General features: G+C 43.5%; 1 protein-coding gene and 1 non-coding gene across 2 annotated transcripts; one reads left to right on the top strand and one right to left on the bottom strand.

Moving 5' to 3' along the window:
• Positions 1-3,853: 3,853 nt before the first annotated feature.
• On the top strand, positions 3,854-4,094 carry LOC130832755 (cytochrome c oxidase subunit 6C-like). The gene has a single exon (XM_057701519.1). The coding sequence runs from the start codon at positions 3,854-3,856 to the stop codon at positions 4,079-4,081; it is 228 nt and encodes a 75-aa protein (XP_057557502.1). The 3' UTR covers positions 4,082-4,094.
• Positions 4,095-5,700: 1,606 nt separating this feature from the next.
• On the bottom strand, positions 5,701-5,864 carry LOC130843611 (U1 spliceosomal RNA). Its single transcript, XR_009051064.1, has one exon. It is a non-coding gene; the product is annotated as a U1 spliceosomal RNA (small nuclear RNA).
• Positions 5,865-27,964: the final 22,100 nt, after the last annotated feature.

Here is a 27,964-nt window from a genome sequence, read left to right as displayed (position 1 = left end):
ATCCAAGACGGTGCAGTGGCCTCAGCCTGTGGGTGCAGGTGTCATGTCTGAGAGGGATGAAGGAGGAAAGCTGCTAAGGTGAGAGACGGTTGGAGTAGGCAACCTCAAGTATGATGGAGAAAGGGAGAGAGAGAGGGAGAGAGATCTGTGGAAGCTGTCTTTCCATTTCCTTAGGTATGCTTTCATCACTTGCAACTATGTTTTGTGGGTTTCAGTGTGCAAGTTTCACCTCCTTGTATATGTTAATTCAATTCATAAATATTACATTCTTTTGGGTGCTATCTTGTTGCAGAAATCGAATCGGTCTGTCGAGAAACCAAGCACCACACTCGGAGAGTTGGAGAACTCAGATTTATTAAGCCGGCGGCCCCCTTAGCATTTTGGTTGATTGGTTACCTGCTTACTATAGGTTGTGGGCAGTTACAGAGTGGGAGTTGTTATGGGTCCCTCGCAGAGGGTTTCCAAACAGAAACTTGCAGGAGCAAGAGCAGAACATTCCATATTTATCAGAACATCTTAAGGTTACAGTTGATTGCTAGGTCATCTGTTCTTATCTTGGTTGCAGCAAGCAGATTTTACAAAAGCAGAGCAAGCATGAAGTTATTTCTAGCTGATTCCAAACTTCTAATTTTCCTCTTCAATCTTAAATCGAATTGTTTTCTTAATTTCTTTTTCAGATTCTCCACTTCTAATGTATAGATATACAACTGATTTTTGCCTATCTGTACTCTGCCACTCTACAGAATTCGTTTGTTGACTGGTAGTTTTCTGTTGTGTGGGTTATTGCGGATTTTTCTATGTATAGGAGCTGGCCATTCACAAAGACGACGACAGACAGGAGAGGTTCCTTGTTTGGGTGGCTGCAGCCCCTGAGCCTTGCTTGTATCAGCCTGCACAGCCTAAGCCAGGGAAATCAAAATCTGCCTGAGCCCTTGTTCTTTGCAAGCCAAAATCCAATCGGCAGGAACAGAGCGACCCCTCGAGGCCCCTGCAGGGGGCGCTCGGCCCCATGAGGCCAGAAAAGGGTTGATTCTGACCAACCCAGCCAAGTCCCCAGTTAGACAGAGGAGAAGTTTGTTCCTGGAGCCCCAGGCACTCTTCTCAGCGCAGGGGAGACCTGGAGGGGATGCTGACTTCAGGCCTTGGGGGCCTCGGGCGAAGTCTGGGCCGCCTCAGAGCTTGAGTCCCCCGGTGAGGTGTGCGCCGCGTCCCCTCGCCCACCTGCTCTGTGGGCAGTAGGGGGCAAGCCACCAAGTCCAAAAGGTAGACCCACAGGCTATTGCCGGCGGTGATCAGGCACGGGAAGCCGGTTCTCTGTTAGGATTCGAATTCAGACCCAAGCAGCCAGGCTTCCATCACCGCACCAATCACACCGCGACCACTGTGCTCCACCGGGGGATCCACGGAGCGGTGGTCGGGTCGACGTTAGCACTGGAGGTAAGCAGATGGCTAGAGATGAACCAGTCTCTCTCCCTCTCTCCCTCATACTCCAGATTGCCTACCCCAACCGTCTTTCTACTTTGAAGCTTTCCTCCTTCATCCCTCTCAGACATGACACCTGCACCCGCAGGCTGAGGCCGGCGTACCGTCTTACATGGGGAGCTCAGAGCCGGTCCAAGTGGTGCCCTCTTGGACTTTATAGAACTTTTTTACGTTCCTCTAGGACTAAAAACTTAGAGGTGGCATAAGAATTCTCGGTGGACCCACCACCTCCGGCCCCTGCGGCGGAATGCATCCTCAGCCAGACATTTATTGGGCACCTGCTGGATGCCAGGCCCTGTTCCGGGCGAGGGGCTGCCTGGTGCGCAAACTCCAGGTCGTGCCTCGTGGAGTCCTTCTCTGGAAGCGCCAAGAGGAGGCAGCGCGGTGGGGACACAGCCGGTTGCTGTCCTTTCTCCCGCCCGACCACTGGACCTGGGGGTGGGGTGGGGTGAGGGGGGACTTGCGGTGAGCACGACGAGTAAGGCGGATCACGAGTGGGAAACCGGGGACTTTGGCCCGAGAGAGGCTGCAGTCGTCCCGCGGATCGGGGGGCGGCCAGGAGCAGGCGAGGATGGTCATGGCCCTGGCGTTGTTTCGTCGGAGCCCGCAGCTGACTCGGGCTCGGTGTCCACGGCCGGACGTTCCTGAGGGACGAGACTCAATGCCTCTGGGGCCAGCGAGGTTGGACAAGATAGAGGCATTTGACTCTATTTTCCGCTGGGTTGGAAAGAACCGGGGAATGCATTCTGATTCCAGGATGTTACAACAAAACCCTGCAGCCTTTTGTCTCTGTGGCGCAATCACGCAGCGAGTTCGGCTGTTAACCGAAAGGTTGGTGGTTCGAGCCCACTGAGGGACGAACTTGGCTTGGCATCTGATTAGCGGGCCCTCAGCCGCCGCTTTTATGCGTCTGCCCTTGCAGTGCCTCCCCCGCGCCCCACGGCCTGAACTCTCCTGGAATCTCCACCCAGCGGATCCCCAGTACGCGCGTTCATCCCGGTTTTTAACCCTGGTGCCCCGGTCTCTTGGCACCCCCTGGAGGGCTGCCCTTGCTAAGTCATCCGCCTTGTACATTCCAGGGCAGCTGCCAGAGGATGAAGGCACACGCACACGGATGGGGGGAATCTCTTACTCAAGCTCTGACGTCGGCAATCAGGCTCTGTGCACCACTTGCGCGGCACCCCCAAAGCGGAGTATTCACCGCCTGGTCTCAGGGCGCCTGCACCCTTTCATTTGGGACTGTGGCTTTCCACTCAAAGTGATCTGCAGAGTCAATGCAATTCCTATTAAAATCTGTTTCTTCTGAAGTTTGTTACCGAAAAACCCGAACCAACTCTTTGGCCAACCCAATATAACCGAGTCACTTCGTGGTACACCTGAAACTAACACAACACTGTAAATCAACTACACACAAAAAAATTACGTTATGGCCAATTTGGGAGGCAATGAGAAGAAGCCCTCGCTGGGATCAGGGCACCTGCTGGGGTGTGATGAGGAGGGGACACAGGCTGGATTAGACAACAGTGAGGGCCTCACAAAGCTGCACTGGTGCAGGAGGCAACAGGCAGACCCAAAGATCTCTAAGTGGTGACGCACTGAAAGTGGTGGATAATCTAGCCTTCCAGGAAGAGCACCTACATCTCTAAACATGCCTAGAAAACTGCCATGCCTTGGTCTAAAGAGTACCTTAACTCCTTGCAGCTCCATCCAGAACTGGGGGAGAAAAAGAGATGGAGATGCCTGCATTCCCTCTCAGACATGATTCTCCTCACAGCAGCTGTTTTACAGTGGGCTCAACATGACGACTAAAAATAGCATAATCTGTCCTCAGGCCATTCCTCAAATCCTGGACTTCAGAGGACCCACACCCTTTCGTGGGTAATGCTTCATGACGTCACCACTGCCAGCACTCACTGGGCTGGCACCCCACCACACCGAGCCACAGACCAGGCCTTGACTGGATGACTAGGAAAACAGAATCACAGAAAATCTTTGCATTCCCCTCTGAGGAGCTGGATGGACCTCCTACATTACTGCCAACCCAAGACAAAGTTCAACTCCTTGCAAACGGGGCCCACATTATTTCGACCTGGGTATTTAATACAAGAACTCCCTGGTGGGCGAGCCCCTTCCTTGGTGGCATCTCAGAGCTGTGCTCCGTGCTGGATAAGTGGGTGCTGCCAGGAACCTTTTAGGAAGCTGCCTGTGCACCTAATGAACTCATTAGAAGGGTTTGCTCCTTCCTCTGTACTTAAGTCAACAATTACTGTTGTTTTGCCACCTTCAAAAAAAAAAATTTTGTTTCTTCTGGTCCATTTCTCCATCTGTCTGGAAGGACGTCATCGTTGAGCTGTCAAGGAGAAAAACTACCATGGCTTCCAGTTCTTTGATGAAACCTCAGATGCGTGGCCTTCTGGCCAAGCGTCTGCGATTTCATATGGTTGGAGCATTCATTGTCTCCCTGGGAGTTGCAACTTTGTGTAAGTTTGCTGTGGCTGAACCAAGAAAGAAGGCATATGCAGATTTCTACAGAAATTATGATTCCATGAAAGATTTTGAGGAGATGAGGAAGGCTGGTATCTTTCAGAGTGCAAAGTGATTTTGGAATATAAAGGCAGACTGTTCCTGAAGGAGCATTCTAAGTGCCATATAATTTCTTTGGGTTGAGTTTCATGGAAGTTTGGCACTTACCTGTATTCCTGAACTGTGAAACTGTGAACTATGAATATCTGGGCTAAGGAATAGTTTCTCTTGATAAATAAATGATTTTAAAAAACTTTTGTTTTCTGCATTTTCTAATTGCTCGCTGTTAATCCCTTGCAGTACGTTGTAGTTTTCATCTTTTTTTTTTCTTTTTTTCTTTTTGTATCTCTTAAAGTTCACTTGGGTCTTTTTTATGTTTCCCATGTGTCTACTGAACTGTTTGAAGTTACGGAATACAGTTGGAATAAATGTTTTAATGTCCTTCTCCGGTGTCAGCTCTGGGTCGTTTGCACATGATCGATGTGTCTCTGCATTATGGGTCATTTGCCCTGCCTGTTTGGATACCTCCGAATCTCTGATGGAATGCCAGATAGTGTGAATGTTGCCTTGTTGGATGATGGAGAGTTGTGTGTTCCTGTAAACGTTGGGCTTTCTTCAGGGATGCATTCAAGTTACTTGCAAACAGTTTGATCCTTTCAGGTCGTGCTTTGATGATTCACTAAGTGGTTCTGAGCAGCACTCAGTTTATGGCTAACTAGTTGCCCTCGTGAGGCAAGACATTCCTGAGTACTCCACCCCACGCCCTCATGAATTGAGAGGTTTTGTCTGTCTGTTTTGTTTTCTTCCTTGCAGTCTATCTGTTGGGGACAAGCACTATCTGTGTGAGTGCCAGGCACTGTTCTCTGATCCTGTCAAAGCTCTCCCCCTGACCTTGGGGAGTTTCCTGCCAGGGCTGCACTGATCAGTACTGTGCTGCATGCAGGAGGGATCTCCTCTGCAGTTCTCTCTGAGTTACTTTCAGCATCTCTCTCCCCTCTGGGAGTCTGTTCTGTGGACCCTAGCTCCTTTGGCCTCCCTGGACTTCAGGTTCAGTGTCCTCAACTCAGCAAGGTCCACCGGGCTCCTTTTCAGTTTGCCCTGGAGTGCCCTGCTTGGAAACTCTCTGCAGACAGTAAATTGGAGCCATTGTTTCCCACCACCTCTCCGGAACCACACACTGTCCTTTTTCACCTGATGCCCCAGTCTCTTCAAAGTCTTTGTTTCACGTTTTCTGTTGTTGTTGGCAGGAGGATAAACCCAGGTCCTTATGAGTGTGTATGGTGGGCCACCCCTACTTTGAAGTCCAAGTTGGAAACACCGGTGAAGATTGTGCAAGATTTTTGCAGGGTATAGAACAGAGCTCCACAGTCAGAATGAAATCCTGAAGTAGGAAAACCCCTTGAAGCTTAAATCTGCAGAGAAACTTATATCTGCAGTGGTAACAAAAGCCTGTGTTTGGTTTGTGCAGGGAAAGAAAGAACCTGGCTAGGCATTGGCCGTGATGCAGACCTCCCAGTTTTCATTGAAGCGTTACTGGCTTATCTACCATCTTTACCCAGTGCGCTAGAGAAAAAGATTAAAAAAAAAAAAAATGCAAAACTCTGGGATAAGCTTGAAGGTCACAGTCCTTGCTCAACCGCTTTTACACCCACTATCGCAGTTGCTTGGATTTATCTGTCTTTTTGTATCCATTGCCAAGGGAGAGCGCGAACGCAGTCCCCCACTACCACAAATTTCGCAGTGGAGTTTCCCGCATTTGGGGAAATCGCAGAGGTCAGCACACCCCCAGAGCAATGGGTGAGCCTCGCCCTGGGGAAACCACCTTCGTGATCATGGTATCTCCCCTGCCAGGTAAGTATGAACGTTTCTCTCCCCGCCCCCGCACAGCCTTAGGCTCTTCCACTGTACACACACGCTCACTTTGCCACAACCCCCACCCCAGCCCCTCCACCACCCCCCGCACCCCCTCCTCTTCCACGCCCCTCCAAACAACTCTCCTAAGAAAATCCGAGCTACATCTCCAGAAAACTTCCACAGCCCGGGGAGTGGCTGGCCAGGAATGGCACCCCCGCGCTGCAAAATTTACATAAGCCAAGCCCCATCCCTGACTTCTAAGGCGGCTCCCCTCCTCCCACCCACGCCGGGTCCCTGGGCCGTCATCTCCCCTCCCACCCCTGCCCAGATGACCAATGGGCGCATCGGCTGCCGAAAGGGGACGTGACGTCGTGATTTCCGCCCACATAGGTAACGGACCTCTAAGCTTTCATCTGAAATACTGGCGGGTTCTGCCAGCCTCCTGGCATTCTTCCCTCCTGTCTTGCGTTACACACCGAGGAGGGGAATTCCGGGATCCTGTGTGACTGACCCAAAATGTTTGTTAGTAGTAAAGAAGTCGTAAGGCAAGGGCTACAGGTATATATTTATAGGAACACAATGAAAGCACATGTCTGTGTCCTGTGCATAGACACACAGATTCAAGGTTGCCTCCCACAGTGCTGCTCGGTGTATTGTCTGTGCACGTCCTTCCTACTTGGTTCTCGTGGTGCCCCAGGGACCGTGCTTTTGCTTTCCTCACCATACAGAATACGGGAAATGAAGATTCTGAAAAAGAAGCGGATGACCAAAAGAAGGGGTTAGAAAGATGACGTGTTTGCTTGGAAAGTGCGGTTGGTTTGTTTGTTGATTTGTTTTCTCTTTCTGGGTAAGACTGGTTCGCCCTGCGGGTGGGGGTGGGGGCCGGGGCCGCGGAGGCTGGAGAAGGAAGCCAGCTTGTGTTTTCAGACCAGAGAGCAAGGAGTGGAGTGACTGGATCCTTGAGGGTGCCTCTGGCTTAAGGGGGAAAGTGACTCTTGCGGAGAATCCTGGACGCAGAGGAACTCAGCACCCAGCCAACTTCCAGGAAGAAGCTTCCTTTCCTCCTCCCTGCTTTCTCCCTTTCCCCTCCTTTCTCTCTCTGCAGCCATCAGAAATAGACTCTGGCTCCTTTCCTCTGAAATATACTTTCTTCAAGGGATAGTGCTAGCTCAGAGACTCTCCAGCCAACTGGAGAACCAGGCTCTACAAACAGGGAGGAATAAGCAAGGCCAATGGAAGGGAGCACACAGACCAAACGGGAAGGGCACGGGTGCCCCCTGCTGAGTGACAACCCCTGTGGCTCTGCACAGGTGACACTACTGGCCCTGGACACTAGACACTGCCCATGGCTCTGCGACTTCTGCTGCACCTGGTCGGTGTTAAACTAAGGATCTGGAGGTGGGGAGAGTCTTCTGTTGCACGGGACGGGAAGAATTTCCCCAGGGCCTACTCCTTGTGCCTCTCAACTCCTGTCAAATGCTGGGGTCATTGTTACTCATGGGGATTGGCCAGCTCTTGGTAATAGACCCACATCTTAGCCCCTAGGAAAACTGTGAAAGCCAGTATGTGATCCTTAAAAGTTGTGGAATGTGGGAAGCTCCTCATACACAGGCAGGGGGTTCAGATAAAACCCCCTGCAGCTAGCCCCGTGGAGAACATTGTAAATCCAGTGCCCAAGGCCATGCAACCCTGTCTCAAATATACACGCGTGTACCACCCAGCCTCGGAGCATACTAGATGTTTATCCCTGAGCACAGGGTGAGGGTTTCAGCCTCTTATAAGGGGATGGTTTGGTACACCATCCAGTATTATTTACATTATCTCCACTGAGAATTGACAAGCTTGAAAGTTCACATTTCTGGGGCTAGAGTAATTGGTCTACAGCCATGGTAACAAATGGCCACCGATGTCCACTGTAGGAGTTTCCTGTTGCTACTGTAACACATTACCACACACTTAGTGAATTAAAACCACGCACATTTATTATCTTATGGTTCTGGAGATCAGAATTCCAAGATGCATCTCACTGGGCTAAAATCAATGTGACAGTGGGGTTGAGGTCCTTTCTGGAGGCTCTAGGGGAGGATCTCTTTCTTTGCCTTTTCCAGCCTCTGGAAGGTGCCCACATTCTACTCTCATAACCCCCTTCCGTCTTCAGAGCCAGTCACGGCTGATCAAGTCATTCTCAGAACGCATTATTCTGACCCCAACTCTTCTTCCTCCCTTTCACTTACGTGGACCCTTGGGATTCCATGGGGCCCTCCAGGACAACCTCCCCATCTCAAGGGCCTGAATGTAATCACACCTGCAAAGTCTCTTTCGCCATGTCAGGTAACATGTTCACACACTCTAGGGACCAGGATGTGGACATCTTTGGGGAAGCATTATTCTGCCACCACAGCCCGTCTCCTCGGTGAACACATTTCTGCAAGCATATCAGTCAGTGGTGGCCCCTGTCTTCTGAAAGTCATCCAGGTGAATGCAAGTCAGTCCACTGCCTTTGAGTGTCAGCCAGGCAACAGCTGTGCCTCATGTGGAGGCATCTGGGTCAGAGAGAGAGAAGGAGGAAGTCTGTGAGGAGAGGAATAGGAGGACCCAGTGCCTGGGAAGTTCCCAGTGAGCAGAGCTAAGAGACCAGAGCCTTCATGGGAGGAGGAGGCTGTGGAGGGTGTTATGATCTGATTGTATGTATCCCCCCCAAAAAATTCGTATCTTGTATCCTAATCCCCAGTGGAGCTGTATTTGGAGAAGGGGCCTTTAAGGATAATTAAAATTAAATGAGGTCATAAGCTTGGGGCCCTGATCTGATAGAATTAGTGTGCTTAAGTGAAGAGATACCAGAGAGCTTGGGCTCCTGCCCTACCCCAGCTCAAGCAAGGAGAAAAGGCCTTGTGAGGACCCAGGGAGGCATCTGCTTTCTGCAAGCCAGGTAGAGCGCTCGCACCAGAAACTGAATTGGCAGGAACTTCTGATCGTGATATTGGGCTTCCAGAATGTGTGAAAAGAGATTTCTGGTTAAGCCACCCAGTCTGTAGTATTTTTCTCTGGAAGCCTGAGCTGACTAATACAGATGATTACTTAGCCATTGGCCTAAGCTGCTTCTCCTACCTGGGCCTTTGTGGGATCTGCCCCAGTTTTGTTCATTTCCTTTAGTTAATACCCACAACCTGCTTGCCCTTCTTAAGGCTGATCCATGACTTTGGAATGAGGATTGATCACCTGGTTTAGGATTTCATCGCATAATTTGCTACAATGACGTGCACCAAGGATCTTCTTAGAGTTTCTTTCCAAGAAGTTTGACATCTTCAAAAATGTCAACCTAGAATGACCTGGGATAGCTGGATTCACATTCTTCAGGGTGACCCCATGACCCCATGTGGCCTGCGTTTCCTCTTCTCCTGGATGACTTCTCTCCCTTGGACTCTCCAGATCCACAGACGAGCATTTGGCTGCTGGTGAGGAATCTGTGCCTAAATCTGGGGAAACCCAGAGCAAAAGGAAATAATTCCCAGAATCAGAGCATGGGAGGGGGCAGGGGCTAAGAGGCTGTTCTGTGAAAAAACGAGGTTGGAGGATGAGAGAGGAGGCTGGTGTATGTGTTTGTGTGTGTGTGGTGTGTCCAGCATGAGGTCAGGGGAAGTTCAAGAGAGAGCAGCTGCCATTCTGGGATCAGAGACTGGAACCTCCTTGGCATTCACACTCTTCCTCTGCCTCCATTTTCCACTCCTCCTCCCCATCCTCCCCTAGCACCTCCCCAGGCTTTTTTTATTCTCACTCCTCCCCCTGGTCCCTGCTCCTCTTGCTCTCATCCTCCCCACCCCTCCCCCACTCCCACAAAAAGCAGGCCAACATAGGAAAGGGCTGCCCCAGTCCGAGAGGAAGAGGAGGCGTGTTTTCCACCAGCCTAAGAAGCACGATTACATTTCTTTCTGGTCAGATCCTGGTTTGGAGGAGACAGAGCAAGATGGCTTCACCTGAGGAGCTCAGCCTCCACAGCCAGCCCAGGCAGCACGGGCCTTAGGCCAACCCGGGGATGTGTGAGCAAAAGTCAGGGAGCTCTCTACACAGAAGGCCAGCATCTGGTCCACAAGATCCCAGAGAAGTTAATATCTTGGTGCCTGCCTTCTTTACAAGGCGAGTTCCAGGGGAACGACCACGTCGCCTCTTCCTGGCAGCCTGGAGAAGGCACAGGAGGATCCCTTTGTTCAGGCAAGGGTAGGTGTGGGAGAACCCTTCCATCTATTCCATTGAGACCAGCTGAAAGTTTAGAGTTAGAAGTTAGTGGGGTCCCAGGTGCGCCAACTCCACCACCACCTTCACTTCCTCCACCACAGGCTTTTATCTCGGATGAGATTTCTCCCATCAAAATCAGCCTTGGAGGGGGGAAAAAGCCACGTTTGGGGGAAAAAAACAACAAACAATATAAAGAGACTAGTACTTGTGCAATTTTATGGACATCAGTGAAGCACTTCTAGGGTTCTAAGTTGACTTTGTCTTGATTTGCTTTAGGTAATGTCTTTGCTTGACTGTGCCTTCAGGTAATGTCGTATTTTTACTAAACTTTGTTGAAATTAGAGAAGTTCTTCTTTTCTTAGTTCCAATATTAGTTGGCATCTCAGTTAATAGTGTTGTGACTAGCAGAATAATACTGTCTCCCCAGGATGTTCCTGTTGTAATTCCCCCAACCCGTGAATATATTACATCACATAGCAAAGGCGACTTTGCAGATGTGATTAGGATAAAGACCTTGAGATGAAGAAATTATCTTGGACTATTCAAATGGGCCCCATGAAATTATACAGGACCTTAGAATTGGGAGGCAGAAAAGAAGGTCAAACTGATGTGAAATTAGAAGGACTCAGCCTGCTGTTCTAGTTTTGAAGTTGTAGGAAGCGGGTCAAAGCCAAGGGATGTGGTGGCCTCTAAAAACTTTTTAGGAAGGCAAGGAAAGAGATTATCCTTTAGAACCTCCAGAAGGTAAGGCAATCCTGTTGACCCCTTGATTTTAGTCCAGTGAGATTTTTGTTGGACTCCTAACCTACAGAACAAATAATATAATATAATATAATATAATATAATATAATATAATAAATTAATATAAAAGTGTGTTCTTTTAAGACACTAAACTTATGGTCACTGGTTACAGCAGAAATAGAAAACTAATTCAATAAGTGCCTAGCGTATTCACTTTAGAAGTAATAAAATCTGGCGGATATAATAAACCCTGCATAAATTCTGCAAGTTGTTTTTCTGTCTTAAGTTGACAGATCAAGAGATATTTGTACATGTTTGAATCATTACATTAAGTACCTGCCATCTTTCTTCCTTTCCATTTTTTACTTAAAGGGTTCTCACCCTATTTCCTGCCCAGAACCCAACATGGTTCTCATTTGAATTATGGCAAATTGGAAGACATTGATGGTCATGCAGGTTGATTTTATTTTTAAGAATGAATTCTGCTTCTGACATATAGAGGAAAATAATATAATTTATGAAAAGTTAAATATTGGAGAATCTTCCATTCCAAAGATAAATTTTTTGCAACTTTTTTAATAGGGTAAAGAACTACTTTTCAAAGGGTGAAACACAAGAATGGCTGTTAGGAATTTTCCCCATAAGCAAGTTGTGACTGGATCCTGAACAGATCTGAGATTTATATGATTAAATTCTATTGCTTTCATAAATGTTATGTCCGTAAAATGAAGTTCTTATAAATAATATTTGAGTTCTCCATTGATTACTGATTATATCATCAATGTCTTCCAGCCCTGGAGGCACAGGGATGAAGGAAGAATTGCTGGGATACTTGAATAACTGCAGGGCAAGAGGTCCTCAAAGTTTCCTACTTTATCTTTAAGTAATACTTCATAGTTTGACTGACTTTTCATCCATTCGGCTGATTCTGCCAGAGGCGCTCATGGAAAATACTTAAACAACCAAGTGTAAAAGCAGAAGTCAAAATCAATCTACCATGGAAGTGTCTACCGCAGGCCTGAGTCTGTTGATGGATATTTTTGTTATTGGTGGTGGTGGTGGTGATCATGGTTGAATTTTTTGTTTGTGTTGTTGTTTGTTGTAACTTATTACTGCCGCTAGGATATAATTGTGGAATGATAGCTTTCTTTTAGTTCTGGAATGCAAAAGAACATCACTAAGAACTTTTCCCAAAGGAAATCTTAAGATCATTATGTCAACATTTATGGTGGGACTTAAACACTTTTCAATTAAAACTTATTAATTAATTAAAAGAAATTTATAGTTTTGATTCAGTGTTATAGAACAATGTGTTTTAAACTGTGATCTGCAGCCCACCTGCATCAGAAACATCTGGTTGTGTTTTTGTAAAACATGCAGACTCTAGGGCCCCATATCAATGAAATTTCTTGGGATTGGAGCCCAGGAAGTAGCTTCTATAATCTGCAAAGCTGATTCTAAGGCACTCTAAATGTAAGAACTACCCTTTTATATTTTTAGACTGGAGATTTTTACAAAATGACAGGAGAATAAATCATTCTTTTAAACTCAGACTTTAAGCATTAGACAGTGAGGTGAGCTCTTAGTGACAGTTTGTCTTTCCTATTCTCACCCTCTCAGTGTAAGGACTAGTGCAGAAATGGGAAACAAAACAGGCTGTGGAAACTTTTTATTTCTTTATATACATTTTCCTTTAATAGCCACCAAAAAGACTTTCATTTCCTCTCACTGACCCTGTCCATCAGTTATGTTGGCCTTTAACATATCGCTATAGCAACATATATAAATATATGTTATACATTTTACACACATACACACATTCTAAGCATTGTGAAGACAGACTAGGCTTTTTAGCACAATGGGGGACCTCACATATGTCACTTAAAAATGATCACCGGTTTGCTTTACACAAGACTTCCAATGGGCTTGGTGTGGCCATTAGTCCCCAAGTTCCAGAGTGAAGTTAGGATGACAAAATGAGACAGCATATTTAGAGTGAGGTCAGTACACTCCTTAGAGATCAAAAAAGAATAGAAATAGGAGGTCTAGGCTAAGCATGAGATGGCATCGTGGAGTCACTGCTCTCACCATGCAGATTCAAAGAACTCAGGTGCTGCCGTGTAGACTGACACCCAGCCTGACTGCAACCCAGCTGCACTGGCCCGGGTCAGGTCGTCGGGCCCCTGCCAACACCGTCCTGCAGGGCACTGCTGCTCAGTCCTGTGCTTTTAGATCTGCCGTGGAGCTCCAGTGTCGGGACCACATGCTCCACTGCTGGGGAGCAGGGCCCATCTCCCCTGAGTTGACCCTCTGGGGGTAGGTGATGAGGGGTGAGAAATGTGCTGTTGCTGGTTCCCATGCCCCTGGGGCGCTCACAGGCAGTGTCACAAGGTCCTTACACACTGTGCCTGTTTTGCTTCGTGCTGGGCCCAGTGGTCCTTGGCTGGTTATTCCTCAACTGCAGGAAAGCCCCTCTGCCTTTCACCCTGCCCCCGCAGGCCACATCTGTGACTCCTTCCAGACCCTCCAGCAGGTGTGGAGGAGGGGGGCCCAGATCCTCCTCAGCAGACAGGGAGCTGTGAAGAAGGGGGGCAGGCCCCTCCTTCCTGCTGTTTGAAGGACCTCCGGTGGCTTCGCTTCTTGCCTGGCTCCTGGAAGGCAAGGGTCACAGGGCTGGAGTGCGTGGCAGAGCCCTTAGGGATTTCAGCTGGAGGCCAAAAGAACACAATCAAATTAAGAGTCCACTATCAGGCCCTGCTGGTGGCTGAGGCTGGAGCGAGCGCTGAGTGGTGACAGCAGCCAGGAGCACGGTGAGAGCCTGTCAAGAGGATGAGCTGAGGGGTGAGCTGAGGTCTGGAGGAGCAACTGGTGCCACCAGGTTAGAGGACAAGCTTCCCACCACCTCCTGTGGTCATGTCTCTGCTCAAAGCCACTGCCCACCGGGTGGCTGGATCCCTCCACTCCCTCTTCAGGGGCCAATTCACTCTCCACTTCACTTTGGAGCAAAAGGATGGCCTTTGTGTTTTCCCAGGAAAAGAAATGTTTAGTATGAAACAGGCACATATAGACATCCTGTTGTAGGAAGGAGAGGACATTTTGCATGGAGGTCCCCCTGTTACTTTCACGTTCTGTTTACTTGATGAGGAGAGAGAGGGGCCAGGTCAGCAGGGACCTTGGAGATCATCCAAGTCTAGTGCCCCGTCTTACAGATGAGGGTCAGTGGGCTCATAGAGACTGGGTCCAGCCAAAGCCACACAGGCAGTTAGTGACAAGCCTGGCGTTAGAACCCAGGCTTGGGGCCTTTCCGGGGACCTTGCAGAAGTAGAGGGGAGACTTCCAAACTGGTGAAGCCGGTGGGTATGAGAGGTTCTTGGGTTATCTTTGCTGGCGAACAGGAATAAAGCTTTACAGAGGCAACGTTGTATATGTATAAATACAGCCAATTCACTTTGTTGTGCAGCAGAAACTGGCACAACATTGTAAAGCAATTATAGTGCAATAAAGATGTGAAGAAAAAAAATAAAAAGGTTCAGGAAAGAAAGGAATTAGCAGAGGAAAACATAAGGAATTACAAAAAAAAAAATAAAGAAGAATCATGGCCCAACCCATTTTCACACTGCGAGCTCCACATTCTCTGCGGAACATTTAGGAACATTCTTGGAATGTGCTCAATAGCTTACGGTTTAAGGTAAAAGCTTTAGGTTCCGATTTTTTCTTTTTTCTTTTATTTTAATTGAAGTATAGTTGATATACAATGCTATGTTAGTTTCTGGTGTACAGCAAAGTGATTCAGTGATATATATTCTTTTTCTTTTTTTTTAAATTAATTAATTTATTATTTTATTGGCTGTGTTGGGTCTTTTTTGCTGTGCACGGGCTTTCTTTTTTAGTTGAGGTGAGTGGGGGCTACTCTTCATAGCGGTGTGGGGGCTTCTCATTGCCGTGGCTTCTCTTGTTGCAGAGCATGGGCTCTAGGCATGTGGGCTTCAGCAGTTGCAGCACATGGGCTCAATAGTTGTGGCTCACGGGCTCTAAAGCACAGGCTCAGTTGTTGTGGTGCACAGGCTTAGTTGCTCCACGGCATGTGGGATCTTCCTGGAGCAGGGATCGAACCCGTGTCCCTTGCATTGACAGGCGGATTCTTAACTACTGTGCCACCTAGGAAGTCCCCCTCTTTATATATTTTTTAAATTTCAGTATAGTTTTTTTTCTTACAATATTGTGTTTCAGATATACAGTAAAATTATCCAGTTATACATATATACATTTTTCAGATTCTTTTCCATTATAGGCTATTACAAGGTATTGAATATAGCTTCCTGTGCTATACAGTAAATCCTTGTTATCTACTTTATATATAGTAGTGTGTATCTGTTAATCCCAAGATCCTAATTTATTCCTCCTCTCTTATTTCCCCTTTGGTAACCATAAGTTTGTTTCTTTGTGAGTCTATTTCTGTTTTGTGAATAATATTTTTTTAGATTCTACATATAAGTGATATTGTATAATTGTGTTTCTCTGACTTCACTCAGTATGATAATCTCTAGTTTCCTCTGTTGCTACAAATGGCAATATTTCATTCTTTTTCATGGCTAATATTCCATTGTGCATATATTATATATGCCACATCATCTTTGTCCATTCGTCTGTTCATGAACACTTAGGTTGCTTCCATGTGCTGTCTATTGTAAATAGTGCTTCTGTAAGCATTGGGATGCAGGTATCTTTACAAAATAGGGTTTTCATCATTTCTGAACAAATACGCAGGAGTGGGATTGTTGGATCATATGGTAGCTGTATTTTTAGTTTTTTAAGGAAACTCCATATTGTTTTCCGTAGTGGCTGTACCAATTTTCATTCCCACCAACAGTGTAGGAGTCCCTTTTCTTCATGCTCTCTCCAGCATTTAATATTTATAGACTTTTTGATGATGGCCATTCTGACCAATATGAAGTGAGACCTCATTATAGTTTTGATTTGCCTTTCTCTAACAATTAGCGATGTTGAGCATCCTTTCATGTGCCTGTTGGCCATCTTTAGATAAATGTCTATTTAGTTCTTCTGCCCATTTTTTGATTGGGTTGTTTGTTTTTTTGAATTATAGGAACTGTTTGTATATTTTGGATATTATCACCTTGTCAGTCATGCCGTTTGCCAATATTTTCTCCCATTCTGTAGGTTATCTTTTCATTTTGTGTATGGTTTTCTTTGCTGTGCAAAAGCTTGTAAGTTTGATTAGGCCTCATTTGTTTATTTTTGCTTTTATTTCTTTTGCATTGGGAGACTGATCTAATAAAATATTGCTACAATTGATGTCTGAGAATGTTTTGCCTATGTTCTCTCCTAGGAGTTTTATGGTGTCATGTCTTAAATTTGGTCTTTAAACCATTTTGAGTTTATTTTTGTATGTGGTGTGAGGGAGTATTCTAATTTTATTTATTTACATGAGGTTGTCCAGCTTTCCCAATACCACTTGTTGAAGAGACTGTCTTTTCTCCATTGTATATTATAGCCTCCTTTGTCAAAGATTAATTGATCATAGGTGTGTGGGTTTATTTCTGGGCTCTCTATTATGTTCCATTGATCCATATATTTGTTTTTGTGCTAATACCATGCTGTTTAGATTACTGTAGCTTTGTAGTATTGTCTGAAGGCCAGGAGGGTTATGCCTCCAGATTTATTCTTTGTCCTCAGGATTGCTTTGGCAGTTGTGGGTGTTTTTTGGTTTCATATAAATTTTAGGATTATTTGTTCTAGTTCTACGAAAAGTAGGGATTGCATTAAATCTTGTAGATTGCTTTGGGTAGTATGGTGATTTTAATGATATTAATCCTTCCAATCCAAGAACATGGAATATCTTTCCATTTCCTTGAATCATCTTCAGTTTCCTTTCTCACTGTTTTATAGTTCTCAGCATATAGGTCATTCATTGGTTAGTTTTCATTCTAGGTATTTTTTGACGTGATTTTAAATGGGATTGTGTTTTAACTTTCTCTCTATTTCTTTTAATGTAAAGAAATGCAACAGATTTCTGTATATTAATCTTGTATCCTGATGCCTTGCTGAATTCACTTATTACTAATTGTTTTTGTGTAGAGTTTTTAGGGTTTTCTGCATGGAGTATCATGTCATCTGAATATAAACAATTTTACCTCTTCCCTTCCAATTTGGATACCTTTCATTTTTTTCTTGTCTGTTTGCTGTGGCTAAGAGTTGCAACACTATGTTGAGCAGTAGTGAGAGTGGGCATCCTTGTCTTGTTCCAGAATTTAGCAGTAAGGCTTTCAGCTTTTCACCATTAAATATTATATTGGCTGTGGGTTTGTCATAAATGGCTTTTATTATGTTGAGATATGTTCCCTCTGTACCCACTTTGGTGAGTTTGTGTCATGAACGGATGCTGAATTTTGTCGAAAGCTTTATCTGAATCTATTAAGACCATATGGTTTTTGTCTTTTGTTGATGCAGTGTATCACATTGATTTGCATATGTTGAACTATGCTTGCAACCTTGGAATGAATCCAAATTGATTGTAGTGTTGATCCCTTTTATGTGTTGTTGGATTCAGTTTGCTAATATTTTGTTGAGGATTTTTGCATCTATATTTATCAAAGATATTGGCCTGTAATTTTCTTTTTCTTTTTTTTTTTTTTTTTTTTTTGGTATTGTCTTTGTCTGGTTTTGGGGTCAGGGTGATAGTGGCTTCATAGAATGATTGTGGGAGTGTTCTCTCCTCTTCAGTCTTTTAAAAGAGTTTGAGAGGGATCAGTATAAGTTCTTTGTATGTTTGATAGAATTCCCCTGTGAAGCCATCTGGTCCTGGACTTTTGTTTGCAGAGAGTTTTTGTTTGTTTTAGTTTTTTATTACAGATTCTATTTCGCTTCTAGTAATTGGTCTGTTCAAATTGTCTGTTTCTTCTTGATGCAGTTTTGACAGGCTGTATGTTTCTAGAAACTTGTCCATTTCTTCTAAGTTGTCCAATTTGTTGGCATAAAACTGTTCATAGTATTTTCTTATGATTTTTTTGTGTGTTTCTGGAGGATCATATATTTCTTCTTTCCTTAATTTTTTTTGGGGGGGTGGGGAGTGTCTTCTCTCTTTTCTTCTTGGTGAGCCTGGCTAGAGGTTTGTTGATTTTTGTTTATCCTTTCAAAAAATCAGCTCTTGGCTTTATTCTTTTCTATTTTTTATCTCTATTTCTTCTCTGATCTTTATTATTCACTTCCTTCTGATAATTTTGGGCTTTGTTTGTTCTACTTTTCCTAATTCTTTTGGGTTGTACATTAAGTTGTTTATTCGAGATTTTTCTTGGTTTTTGAGGAAGGCCTGTATTGCTATGAACCTCCCTGATAGAACTGCTTTTGCTACATCCCATAGATTTCGTATGGTTGTGTTTTCATTGTCTGTATGAAAGTGTTTTCTTATCTCATCTTTGATTTCATCATTGGCCCGTTGGTTTATATATATATATATATATATATATATATAAACTTATTTATTTATTTATTTGCTACGTTTGGTCTTTGTTGCTGCACAGGCTTTCTCTAGTTGCAATGAGCAGGGCAACTCTTTGTTGTGGTGCACAGGCTTCTCATTGTGGTGGCTTCTATTGTTACAAAGCACGGGTTCTAGGCACACAGGCTTCAGTAGTTGTGGCATGTGGGATCGGTAGTTGTGGCTCATGGGCTTAGTTGCTCCATGGCATGTAGGATCTTCCCAGACCAGGGATTGAATCCTTGTCCCTCGCATTGGCAGGTGGATTCTTAACCACTACACCACCAGGGAAGTCCCAAGCCCATTGGTTTTTGAGTAGCATGTTTTTTATTCTCCATATAATCTTTATTTCTTGTTTTTCTTTCTGTGGTTGATTTCTACTTTCATACCATTTGATCAAAAGAGATGCTTGAAATAGTTTATCCTCTTAAATTTGTTACATTCAAACTTGAAAGAATGTATATTCCATTTTTTATTTTTTTGAATGTAGGTATGAGTTAAGTCCAACTGGTCTATTGTGTCAATTAGGATCTCTATTGCCTTATTGATTTTCTGACTAGAGGATCTGTCCATTGATATCAGTGGGGTGTTAAAGTCTCCAACTATTATTGCATTCCTGTCACTTTCCCCTTTTATGTCTGTTAGTCTTTGTTTTACGTATTTACTGCCCCTATGTTGGGTGCATATATGTTAACAAGTGTACAATCCTCTTCTTGTATTAATCTCTTTATCATTATATACTGTCCTTTTTCTTTCTTTATGGTTTTGTTTTAAAGTCTATTTTATCTGAGTATTGCCACCCCCACTTTCTTTTTTTTAAATTGAAGTATAGTTGATTTATAGTGTTGTGTTAGTTTCAGATATACAGCAAAGTGATTCAGTTATACACACACACACACACGTGTGTGTGTGTGTGTGTGTGTATAAAATTCCCTGTGCTATGCAGTATGTCCTGGTTGGTTATTTTATATACAGTAGTGTGTATATGTTAATCCCAAACTCCTAATTTATTCTTCCTCCCCAAACCCCTTTGGTAACCATAAATTTGTTTTCTTTGTCTTTTGGTCTGTTTTGTATATGAGTCCACTTGTGTATTTTTTTTAGATGCCACACATAAGCGATATCATATGATATTATTTTTTTCTGTCTGGCTTACGAAACTTAGTATAATAATTTCTAGGTCCATCCATGTTGCTGCCAATGGCATTATTTAATTATTTTTTATGGCTAAGTATATATAGTCCATGGTATAAATATACCACATCTTCATTATCCATTTATCTGTCAGTGGACATATAGGTTGCTTCCATGTCTTGTCTGTTGTAAATAGTACTGCAATGAACATTGGGGTGAATGTATCTTTTCTAATTATGGTTTTCTCTGGATATATGCCTGGGAGTGGGATTGCAGGATAATATGGTAGCTCTATTTTTAGGTTTTTTAAAAAAATTTCATTGCAGGATAATATGGTAGCTCTATTTTTAGGTTTTTTAAAAAAATTTCATTGGAGTATAGTTAATATACAATGTTGTGTTAGTGTCAAGTGTATAGCAAAGTCAATCAGTTGTACATATATCCACTCATTTTTAGGTCCTTTTCCCATGTAACTTTTAGAGAGTATCAAGTGGAGTTCCCTGTGCTATGCAATAGGTCCTTATTAGTTATCTGTTTTATATACAGCAGTGTGTATAAGTCAACCCCAATCTCCCAATTTATCCCTCCCCACATTTTCCCCCTGGTGACCATAGGTATGTTTTCTACATCTGTGACTTTTTCCTGTTTTGTAAATAAGTTCATTTGTATCATTTTTTATAGATTCCACATATGAGTAATACCATATGACATTTGTCTTTCTGACTTCATTTAGTATGATAATTTCTAGGTCCATTCATGTTGTTGCAAATGGCATTATTTCATTCTTTTTTATGGCTGAGTAATATTCCATAGTATGTATGTACCACATCATCTTTATCCACTCCTCTGTTGATGGACATTTAGGTTTCTTCCATGCCTTGGTTATTGTAAATAGTTCTTCATCGAACATTGGGGTGCATGTATCTTTTTAAATTATGGTTTTCTCTGGATATATGGCAAGGAGTGAGATTGATGGATCACATGGTAGTTCTATATTTCGTTTTTTAAGGAACTTTCATACTGTTTTCCGTAACGGTTGTATCAGTTTACATTCCTACCAACAGCATAGAAAGGTTCCCATTTCTCCACACTCTCTCCAGCATTTATTGCTTGTAGACTTTTTGATGATGGCCACTCTGACTGGTGTAAGGTGATACCTCATTGTAGTTTTGATTTGCCTTTCTCTAACAATTAGTGATGTTGAGCATCTTTTCATGTGCTCTTTGGTCATCTGTATGTCTTCTTTGGAGAAATGTCTGTTTAGATCTTCTGCCCATTTTTTGATTGGGTCGTTTGTTTTTTTGATATTGAGATGCATGAGCTGTTTGTGTTTTTTGGAGATTAATCCCTTACTGGTTACATTGATTGCAAATATTTTCTCCCATTCTGTGGGTTGTCTTTTCATTTTGTTTATGGTTTCCTTTGCTGTGCAAGAGTTTCATTAGGCCCCAGTTGCTTATCTCTGTTTTTATTTTCATTACTCTAGAAGGTGGATCCAAAAAGATATTGCTGCAATTTATGTCAAAGAGTGTTCTGCCTATATTTTCCTCTAAGAGTTTTATAGTATCTGGTTTTACATTTAGAGCTTTAATCCTTTTAGAGTTTATTTTTGTATATGATGTTAGAGTGTTCTAATTTTATTCTTTTACATGTCGCTGTCCAGTTTTCCCAGCACCACTTATTGAGGAGACTGTCTTTTCTCCAATGTATAGTCTTACCTCCTTTATTATAGATTAATTGATCATGGGTGTGTGGGTTTATTTCTGTGCTTTCTGTCCTGTTCCATTCATCTATACTTCTGTTTTTGTGTGAGTACCATACCATTTGATTACTATAGCTTTGTAGTATAGTCTGAAGTCAGGGAGCCTGATTCCTCCATCTCCATTTTTCTTTCTGAAGATTGCTTTGGCTATTTTGGGTCTTTTGTGACTCCACACAAATTACAAAATTTTTTGTTCTAATTCTGTAAAAATGCCATTGGTAATTTGACAGGGGTTGCATTGAATCTGTAGATTGCTTTTGATAGTATAGTCATTTTGACAATATTGATTCTTCCAGTTCAAGAACATGGTATATCTTTTGATCTGTTTGTGTTATCTTTGATTTCTTTCATCAGCATCTTGTAGATTTCAGAGTACAGGTCTTTTCCCTCCTTAGATAAGTTTATTCCTAGGTATTTTATTCTTTTAGATGCAGTGGCAAATGGGATTGTTTCCTTAGTTTCTCTTTCTGTCTTTCATTGTTTGTATATAGAAATGCAAGAGATTTCTGTGTATTAATTTTTTATCCTGTAATTTTACCAAACTCATTGATGAGCTCTAGTGCTTTTCTGGTAGCATGTTTAGGATTTTCTATGTAGAGTATCATGTCATCTGCAAACAGTGATAGTTTTACTTTTTTTTTTCCAATTTGGATTCCTTTTATTTCTTTTTCTTCTATGGTTGCCATGGCTAGGACTTCCAAAGCTATGTTGAATAAAAGGGGTGAGAGTGGACATCCTTGTCTCATTCCTAATCTAAGAGGAAATGCTTTGCTTCTCACCACTGAGAACCATGTTAGCTGTGGGTTTGTTGTATATGACCTTTGTTATGTTAAGGTAGGTTTCCTCCATGCTCACTATCTGGAGTGTTTTTAATCATAAACGGTGTCGAATTTTGTCAAAATCTTTTCCAGCATTTATAGAGATGATCATATGGTTTTTATTCTTCAGTTGGTTAGTATGGTGTGTCACATTAATTGATTTGCGTATATTGAAGAATCCTTGCATTCCTGGGATAAATCCCACTTGATCACAGTGTTTGATCCTTTAAATGTATTGTTGGATTCTATTTGCTAGTATTTTGTTGAGGATTTTTGCGTGTATGTTCATCAGTGGTGTTGGCCTGTAATTTTCTTTTGTGGTATCTTTGTCTGGTTTTGGTATCAGGGGTGATGGTGACCTCAGAGAATGAGCGTGGGTGTGTTTCTTCCTCTGAAAGTTTTTGGAATAGTTTCAGAAGGATAGGTGTTAACTCTTCTCTAAATGTTTGATAGAATTCACCTGTGACACCATCTGGTCCTGGACTTTCATTTGTTGGAAGTTTTTTGATCAGTTTCAATTTCAGTGCTTGTGATTGGTCTGTCCATATCTTCTGTTTTTTTCCTGGTTCAGTCTTGGAAGAATGTACCTTTCTAAGAATTCGTTTATTTTTTCTAGGTGTCCATTTCTTTGGCATATAGCTGTTTGTAGTAATCTCTTGTGATCCTTTGTATTTCTGTGGTGTCAGTTGTAACTTCTTTTTCATTTCTAATTTTATTGAGCCCTCTCCTTTTTTTTCTTGATAAGTCTAGCTAAAGGTTTATCAACTTTATCTTTTCAAAGAACCAGATTTTAGTTTCATTGATCTTTTTTATTTTTATTTTTTGTCTCTATTTCATTTCTTTCTGCTCTTATCTTTGATTTCTTTCTTTCTACTAACTTTGGGTTTTGTTTGCTCTTTCTCTAGTTGATTTAGGTGTAAGGTTAGGTTGTTTGAGATTTTTCTTGTTTACTGAGGTAAGATTGTATTGCTGTAAACTTGCATCTTAGAACTGCTTTTGCTTCATCCCGTAAGTTTGGTATCATCTTGTTTTCATTGTCATTTTTCTCTAGGTATTTTTTTTTATTTCCTCTTTGATTTCTTAACTGATCCATTGGTTGTTTATTAACATATTGTTTAGCCTCCATGTATTTGTGTTTTTTACAGGTTTTTCTTCCCTGTAATTTACTTCTAATCTCATAGAGTTGTTGTCATGAAAGAAGCTTGGTATGAGTTCATTTTTCTTAAGTTTACCAAGGCTTGGTTTATGGCCAAAGATGTAATCTATCTTGAAGAATGTTATGCGCACTTCAGAAGAAAGTGTATTCTGCTGCTTTTGGATGGAATGATCTAAAAATATCAATTAATTCCATTTGGCCTAATTTGTCATTAAAGTCTTGTGTTTCCTTATTGATTTTCTGTCTGGATGATCTGTCCATTGGTGTAAGTTGGGTGTGAAAGTCACCCACTATTATTGTGTTACTGTTGATTTCCCCTTTTATGGCTGTTAGCACTTGCCTCATATATTGAGATGCTCCTATATTGGGTGCATAGATATTAACAATTGTTATATCTTCTTCTTGAGCTGATCCCTTGGTCATTATGTAGTGTCCTTCCCTGTCTCTTATAACAGACTTTATTTTAAACTCTATTTTGTCTGGTGTGACTATTGGTACTTCAGTTTTCTATTGATTTCCATTTGCATGGAATATCTTTTTGCATCCACTCAGTTTCATTCTATATGTGTCCCTAGGTCTGAAGTGGATCTCTTGTAGACAGTGTATATAGGGGTCTTATGTTTGTATCCATTCAGCCAGTCTATGGCTTTTGCAGCATTTAATCCATTTATATTTAAGGTAATTATTGATATGTATGTTCCTATTCCCATTTTCTTAATTGTTTTGGATTTGTTTTTATCAGTCTTCTTTCTTCCCTTGTTTTGTTCTCTTCTCTTGTGGTTTGGGTCTGCAGTGTTGTGTTTGGGTTGCTTTATCTTTTTTGTGTGTATCTATTGTAGATTTTTGCTTTGCAGTTCTCATGAGGTTTTGATATAGCAGTCTATATATACACAAAGTTGTTTTGAGTTGCTCGTCTCTTAATTTCAAATGCAGTTCCCATTTCCTGCATTTGTAATCTCCTCTTCTCATGGTTGCTTGTTTTGTTATCCTATTTGCATCTGGATGATTTTTCTATTATTACTTTATATTTGCCTTTACTGGTGAGCTTTCCCATTTGTGATTTTCTTGTTTCTAGTTGTGCCCTCTTTTTTCCCCCACCTAGAGCATTTCCTTTAGCATTAGCTGTAAGGCTGGTTTGGTGGTACTGAATTCTCTTAGCTTTTGCTCATCTGTAAAGCTTTTGATTTCTCTGTCAAATCTGAATGAGAGCCTTGCTGGGTAGAGTATTCTTTGTTGTAGGTTTTTCCCTTTCATCACTTTAAATATATCATGCCACTGTTTTCTGGCCTGCAGAGTTTCTGCAGAAATATCAGCTGATCACCTCATGGGGATTCCCTTGTGTGTTATTTCTTGCTTTTCCCTTGCTGCTTTTAATATTTTTCTTTGTATTTAATTTTTGTCATTTTGATTTTTTAATACATTTATTTAGTTAGTTATCAGCTGCATTGGGCCTTCATTGCTGTACATGGGCTTTCTCTAGTTACAGTGAGTGGGGGCTACTCTTCATTGTGGTGTGCAGTGGCTTCTCTTTGTTGCAGAGCAAGGGCTCTAGGCATGTTGGCTTCAGTAGTTGTGGCACGCAGGCTCAATAGTTGTGGCTCATGGGCTCTAGAGCACAGGCTCAATAGTTGTGGCTCATGGGCTTAGTTGCTCCATGGAATGTGAGATTTTCCTGGAGCAGAGATCAAACCCATGTGCCCTGCACTGGCAAGTAGATTCTTAACCACTGAACCACCAAGGAAGTCCCTGTCATTTTGATTAACATATATCTTGACATGTTCCTCCTTGGGTTTATCCTGTATGGGACTATATGTTCTTACTAGATTTGGGTGACTGTTTCCTTTCCCATGTTAGGGAAGTTTTTGGCTATAATCTCTTCAAATATTTTCTCAGGCCCTTTCCCTTTCTCTTCTTTTGGGACCCCTTTAGTGTGAATGTTGGTGCATTTAATGTTGTCCCAGAGGTGTCTGAGACTGTCCTCATTTCTTTTCATTCTTTTTAATTTATTCTGTTCTGTGGAAGTGATTTACACCACTCTGTTTTCCAGGTTACATATTCATTCTTCTGCCTCAGTTATTTAGCTATTGATTCTTTCTAGTGTATTTTTCCTTTCAGTTATTGTGTTGTACATCTCCATTTGGTTTTTAAATCTTCTCTCTCTTTGTTAAACATTTTTTATCTTCCCAGTCTGTGCATCCATTCATTTTCTGAGATTTTGAATCATCTTTGCTATCATCACTCTGAATTCTTTTTCAGGCAGATTGCCTATCTCCTCTTCGCTTAGTTCTTGTGGATTTTTATCTTGTTCCTTTTTCTGTAACATATTTCTCTGTCATCTCCTTCCGTCTACCTTTCTGTGTTTGTGGTCTCTTTTCCAGAGGCTGCAGGATCATACTTCCCCTTGCTTCTGGTGTCTGAACCTCTGGTGGGTGAGGTTGGTCCAGGGGCTTGTATAGGTGTCCTATTGGGACTGGTGCCTGCCCTCTGGTGGTTGGAACTGGATCTTCTCCCTCTGGTGGGCAGGGCCATGTCAAGGAGTGTATCTTGAGGAAACTTTGAGCTGAGTAAGACTTTAGATAGCCTGTCTTCTGATGGGTGGGGTTGTGGTCCTATCTTGTTGGTTGTTTGGCCTGAGTCTTTCCAGCACTGGAGCCTACAGGTTGTTGGTGGGGCCAGGTCTTGGTGCCAAAATGCAGACCTCTGGGAGAGCTCACACAGGTCAATATTCCCTGTGGCCTCTCCTACTGGTCTCCTTTACTGCACAGTGAGCTACAGCCAACTTTTGCCTCCCCACAAGACCCTCCAAGAAAACTAGGTATGTCTAGCCCAGGTTGCTATGGAGGCACTGCTTTGTGCTGGGTCCCAGTGCACATGAGACCTTGTGTGCACCCTCCAAGAGTAGAGTCCCTGTTTCCTCCAGCCCTGTGGAGCTCCTGTACTCAAGCCCTGCTGGCCTTCAAGGCGGAATGCTCTGGTGGCTCTTTCTCTTGACGCCAGACCCTCAGACTGTCTTGGAGGGCTATTTTTATGTTGGAATATCCCTGTGTAGTCTGTGTAGGTTTAATATTTTTTGCTGCGAGGGCAGTTTTTAGTACAGATGTCTGCCACCTCTTTTCTCAGTGTATACAGGCCATTATCCCGTTGATAGATGTGACTCATGCTGTGATAACCAGAGCCTGCACTGGATATTAAGCAGGCCCTTCCCTTTGCTCTGTGGTTGTCACTGCCTTGTCAGTGGTGGGGGTTGCTCCCTACTTGTTGGAGTGGAGGCCCCAATATCTGTTTCTTAGCTGTGTTTCTGACCTGCTGTGTGAGGTAGGGGGATTGGAGCACACCCACTGTGAGAGAAGCCACTGAGTATTCCTCCTCTGGAGCTGTTCAGCCGTGGATGTGCTCTATTGTCAACTTTCATCCATTATGTGGGCTCTCAGATTGCACTGCTGTTGGTATTGCTCTCGGCCCCACCTTAACTGTGGTTATGCAGGCAATTGGTCCTGGTGCTTCTCAGGTGTTGTTTTCACCAGACCACCAGTGTAGGTCTACTGAAGTCATGTCCCAGGAATGCAGTAATCATGGATCTGGACCTGCTGTAGGCACTATAAGGGCAGCTCAGACTCTGGCCTGGCCCAACCCCATTGTATATGTGCCCACAATGTCCATATACACAAAAGCTAAAGCTAGACCCCTCTTGGCTGCTAAAGCTAGACCTGTCTTGACTGTGGGAGCACTCATTGTATGTTCAGATGTTCTACAGGTACTGAGTTTACAAAGCCAGTTGCGAGGGTGTAAATCTGCAGTTTGTGCAGTTGTGAGGAGAGATTTCAGTGCTTATTCCTTAGTTGCATGGCCCCTGGGGATCAGCTGTGGTTTCAGCCCTACCTCTGCCTGTGGGCCATCCACAGGTGTCTGCTCCTGAGGCTGCCCTGGAGCACATGAGCCCACCCCGGCAGGGAGGGGGAGTGGAGGCAGTGGCAACTGGGGGCACAAGAGCTCACCCCTTTGGGGAAGGGGTATGGAGGAGGTGGTAGCCAGGGACATGAGAGCCCTTCTTGATGGGGATGGGGTGTGGAAGAGGTGATAGCTGGGGACACAAGAGCCTGCCGTGGTGGAGAGGGCACACAGAGGAGGCAGTTTCCTGGGGTGCAAGTGCCCACCCCGGTGGGAGCCCTTCTTAGTGCCAGGGAAGCACAGGCTGGTGCATGGGGAGAGAGGTCACAATGGTGGCTCTGCCCTTTGTGCATCACTCAGCAATAGTGCTTCACATCTATGGTGGTCCAGGCTTCCTCCACAACTGCTTGTGGAGCTCCTCACTCCCATCCCCTCATGTTGTCTCCTCATAGCCAACATCAGTCCTCTCCCTGGGCCTGCCCCACGTTCCAGCACACAGCCCCTGACCACACTGACAGATACATGTCTCAGGCTAGTGCATATTGGGCTGTGGCATAGACCATCTGTGTAGGTCTTACTCTGTCATGCCTGCAGCAGACCATTTGCTGTGCTCTTCTCCAAGCCCATGAAGCTCTCCTTCTGTCTCAGCCAATATCCTCACCAGTGAGGGGACTTCCCAGATGCAGGAACCTCTCCTCTCCTTCAGCTCCCCACACCAGGGATGCAAGTCCCATTCCACTTCCTCTCCTTTTCTTTTTTCCTTCCTAACCAGTTAGGCAGGGATCTTTCCTGTCCTTTTACGTGTCCAAGGTCCTCTGCTAGTGTTCTGCAGGTGCTCTGTGAGAATTTTTCCATTGGTAGATGTATTCTTTTTTCTT

Source organism: Hippopotamus amphibius, chromosome 1 (genome assembly GCF_030028045.1).
Source record: "Hippopotamus amphibius kiboko isolate mHipAmp2 chromosome 1, mHipAmp2.hap2, whole genome shotgun sequence".
NCBI classification, from domain to species: Eukaryota; Metazoa; Chordata; class Mammalia; order Artiodactyla; family Hippopotamidae; genus Hippopotamus; species Hippopotamus amphibius.
The sequence above is the reverse complement of the archived record's forward strand: the minus strand, read 5'-3'. Positions and strand labels throughout refer to the sequence as shown.

Coding starts and splice junctions, on each gene's coding strand:
- LOC130832755 (XM_057701519.1), top strand. CDS start 3,854: ATGGCTTCCAGTTCTTTGATGAAACCTCAGATGCGTGGCCTTCTGGCC.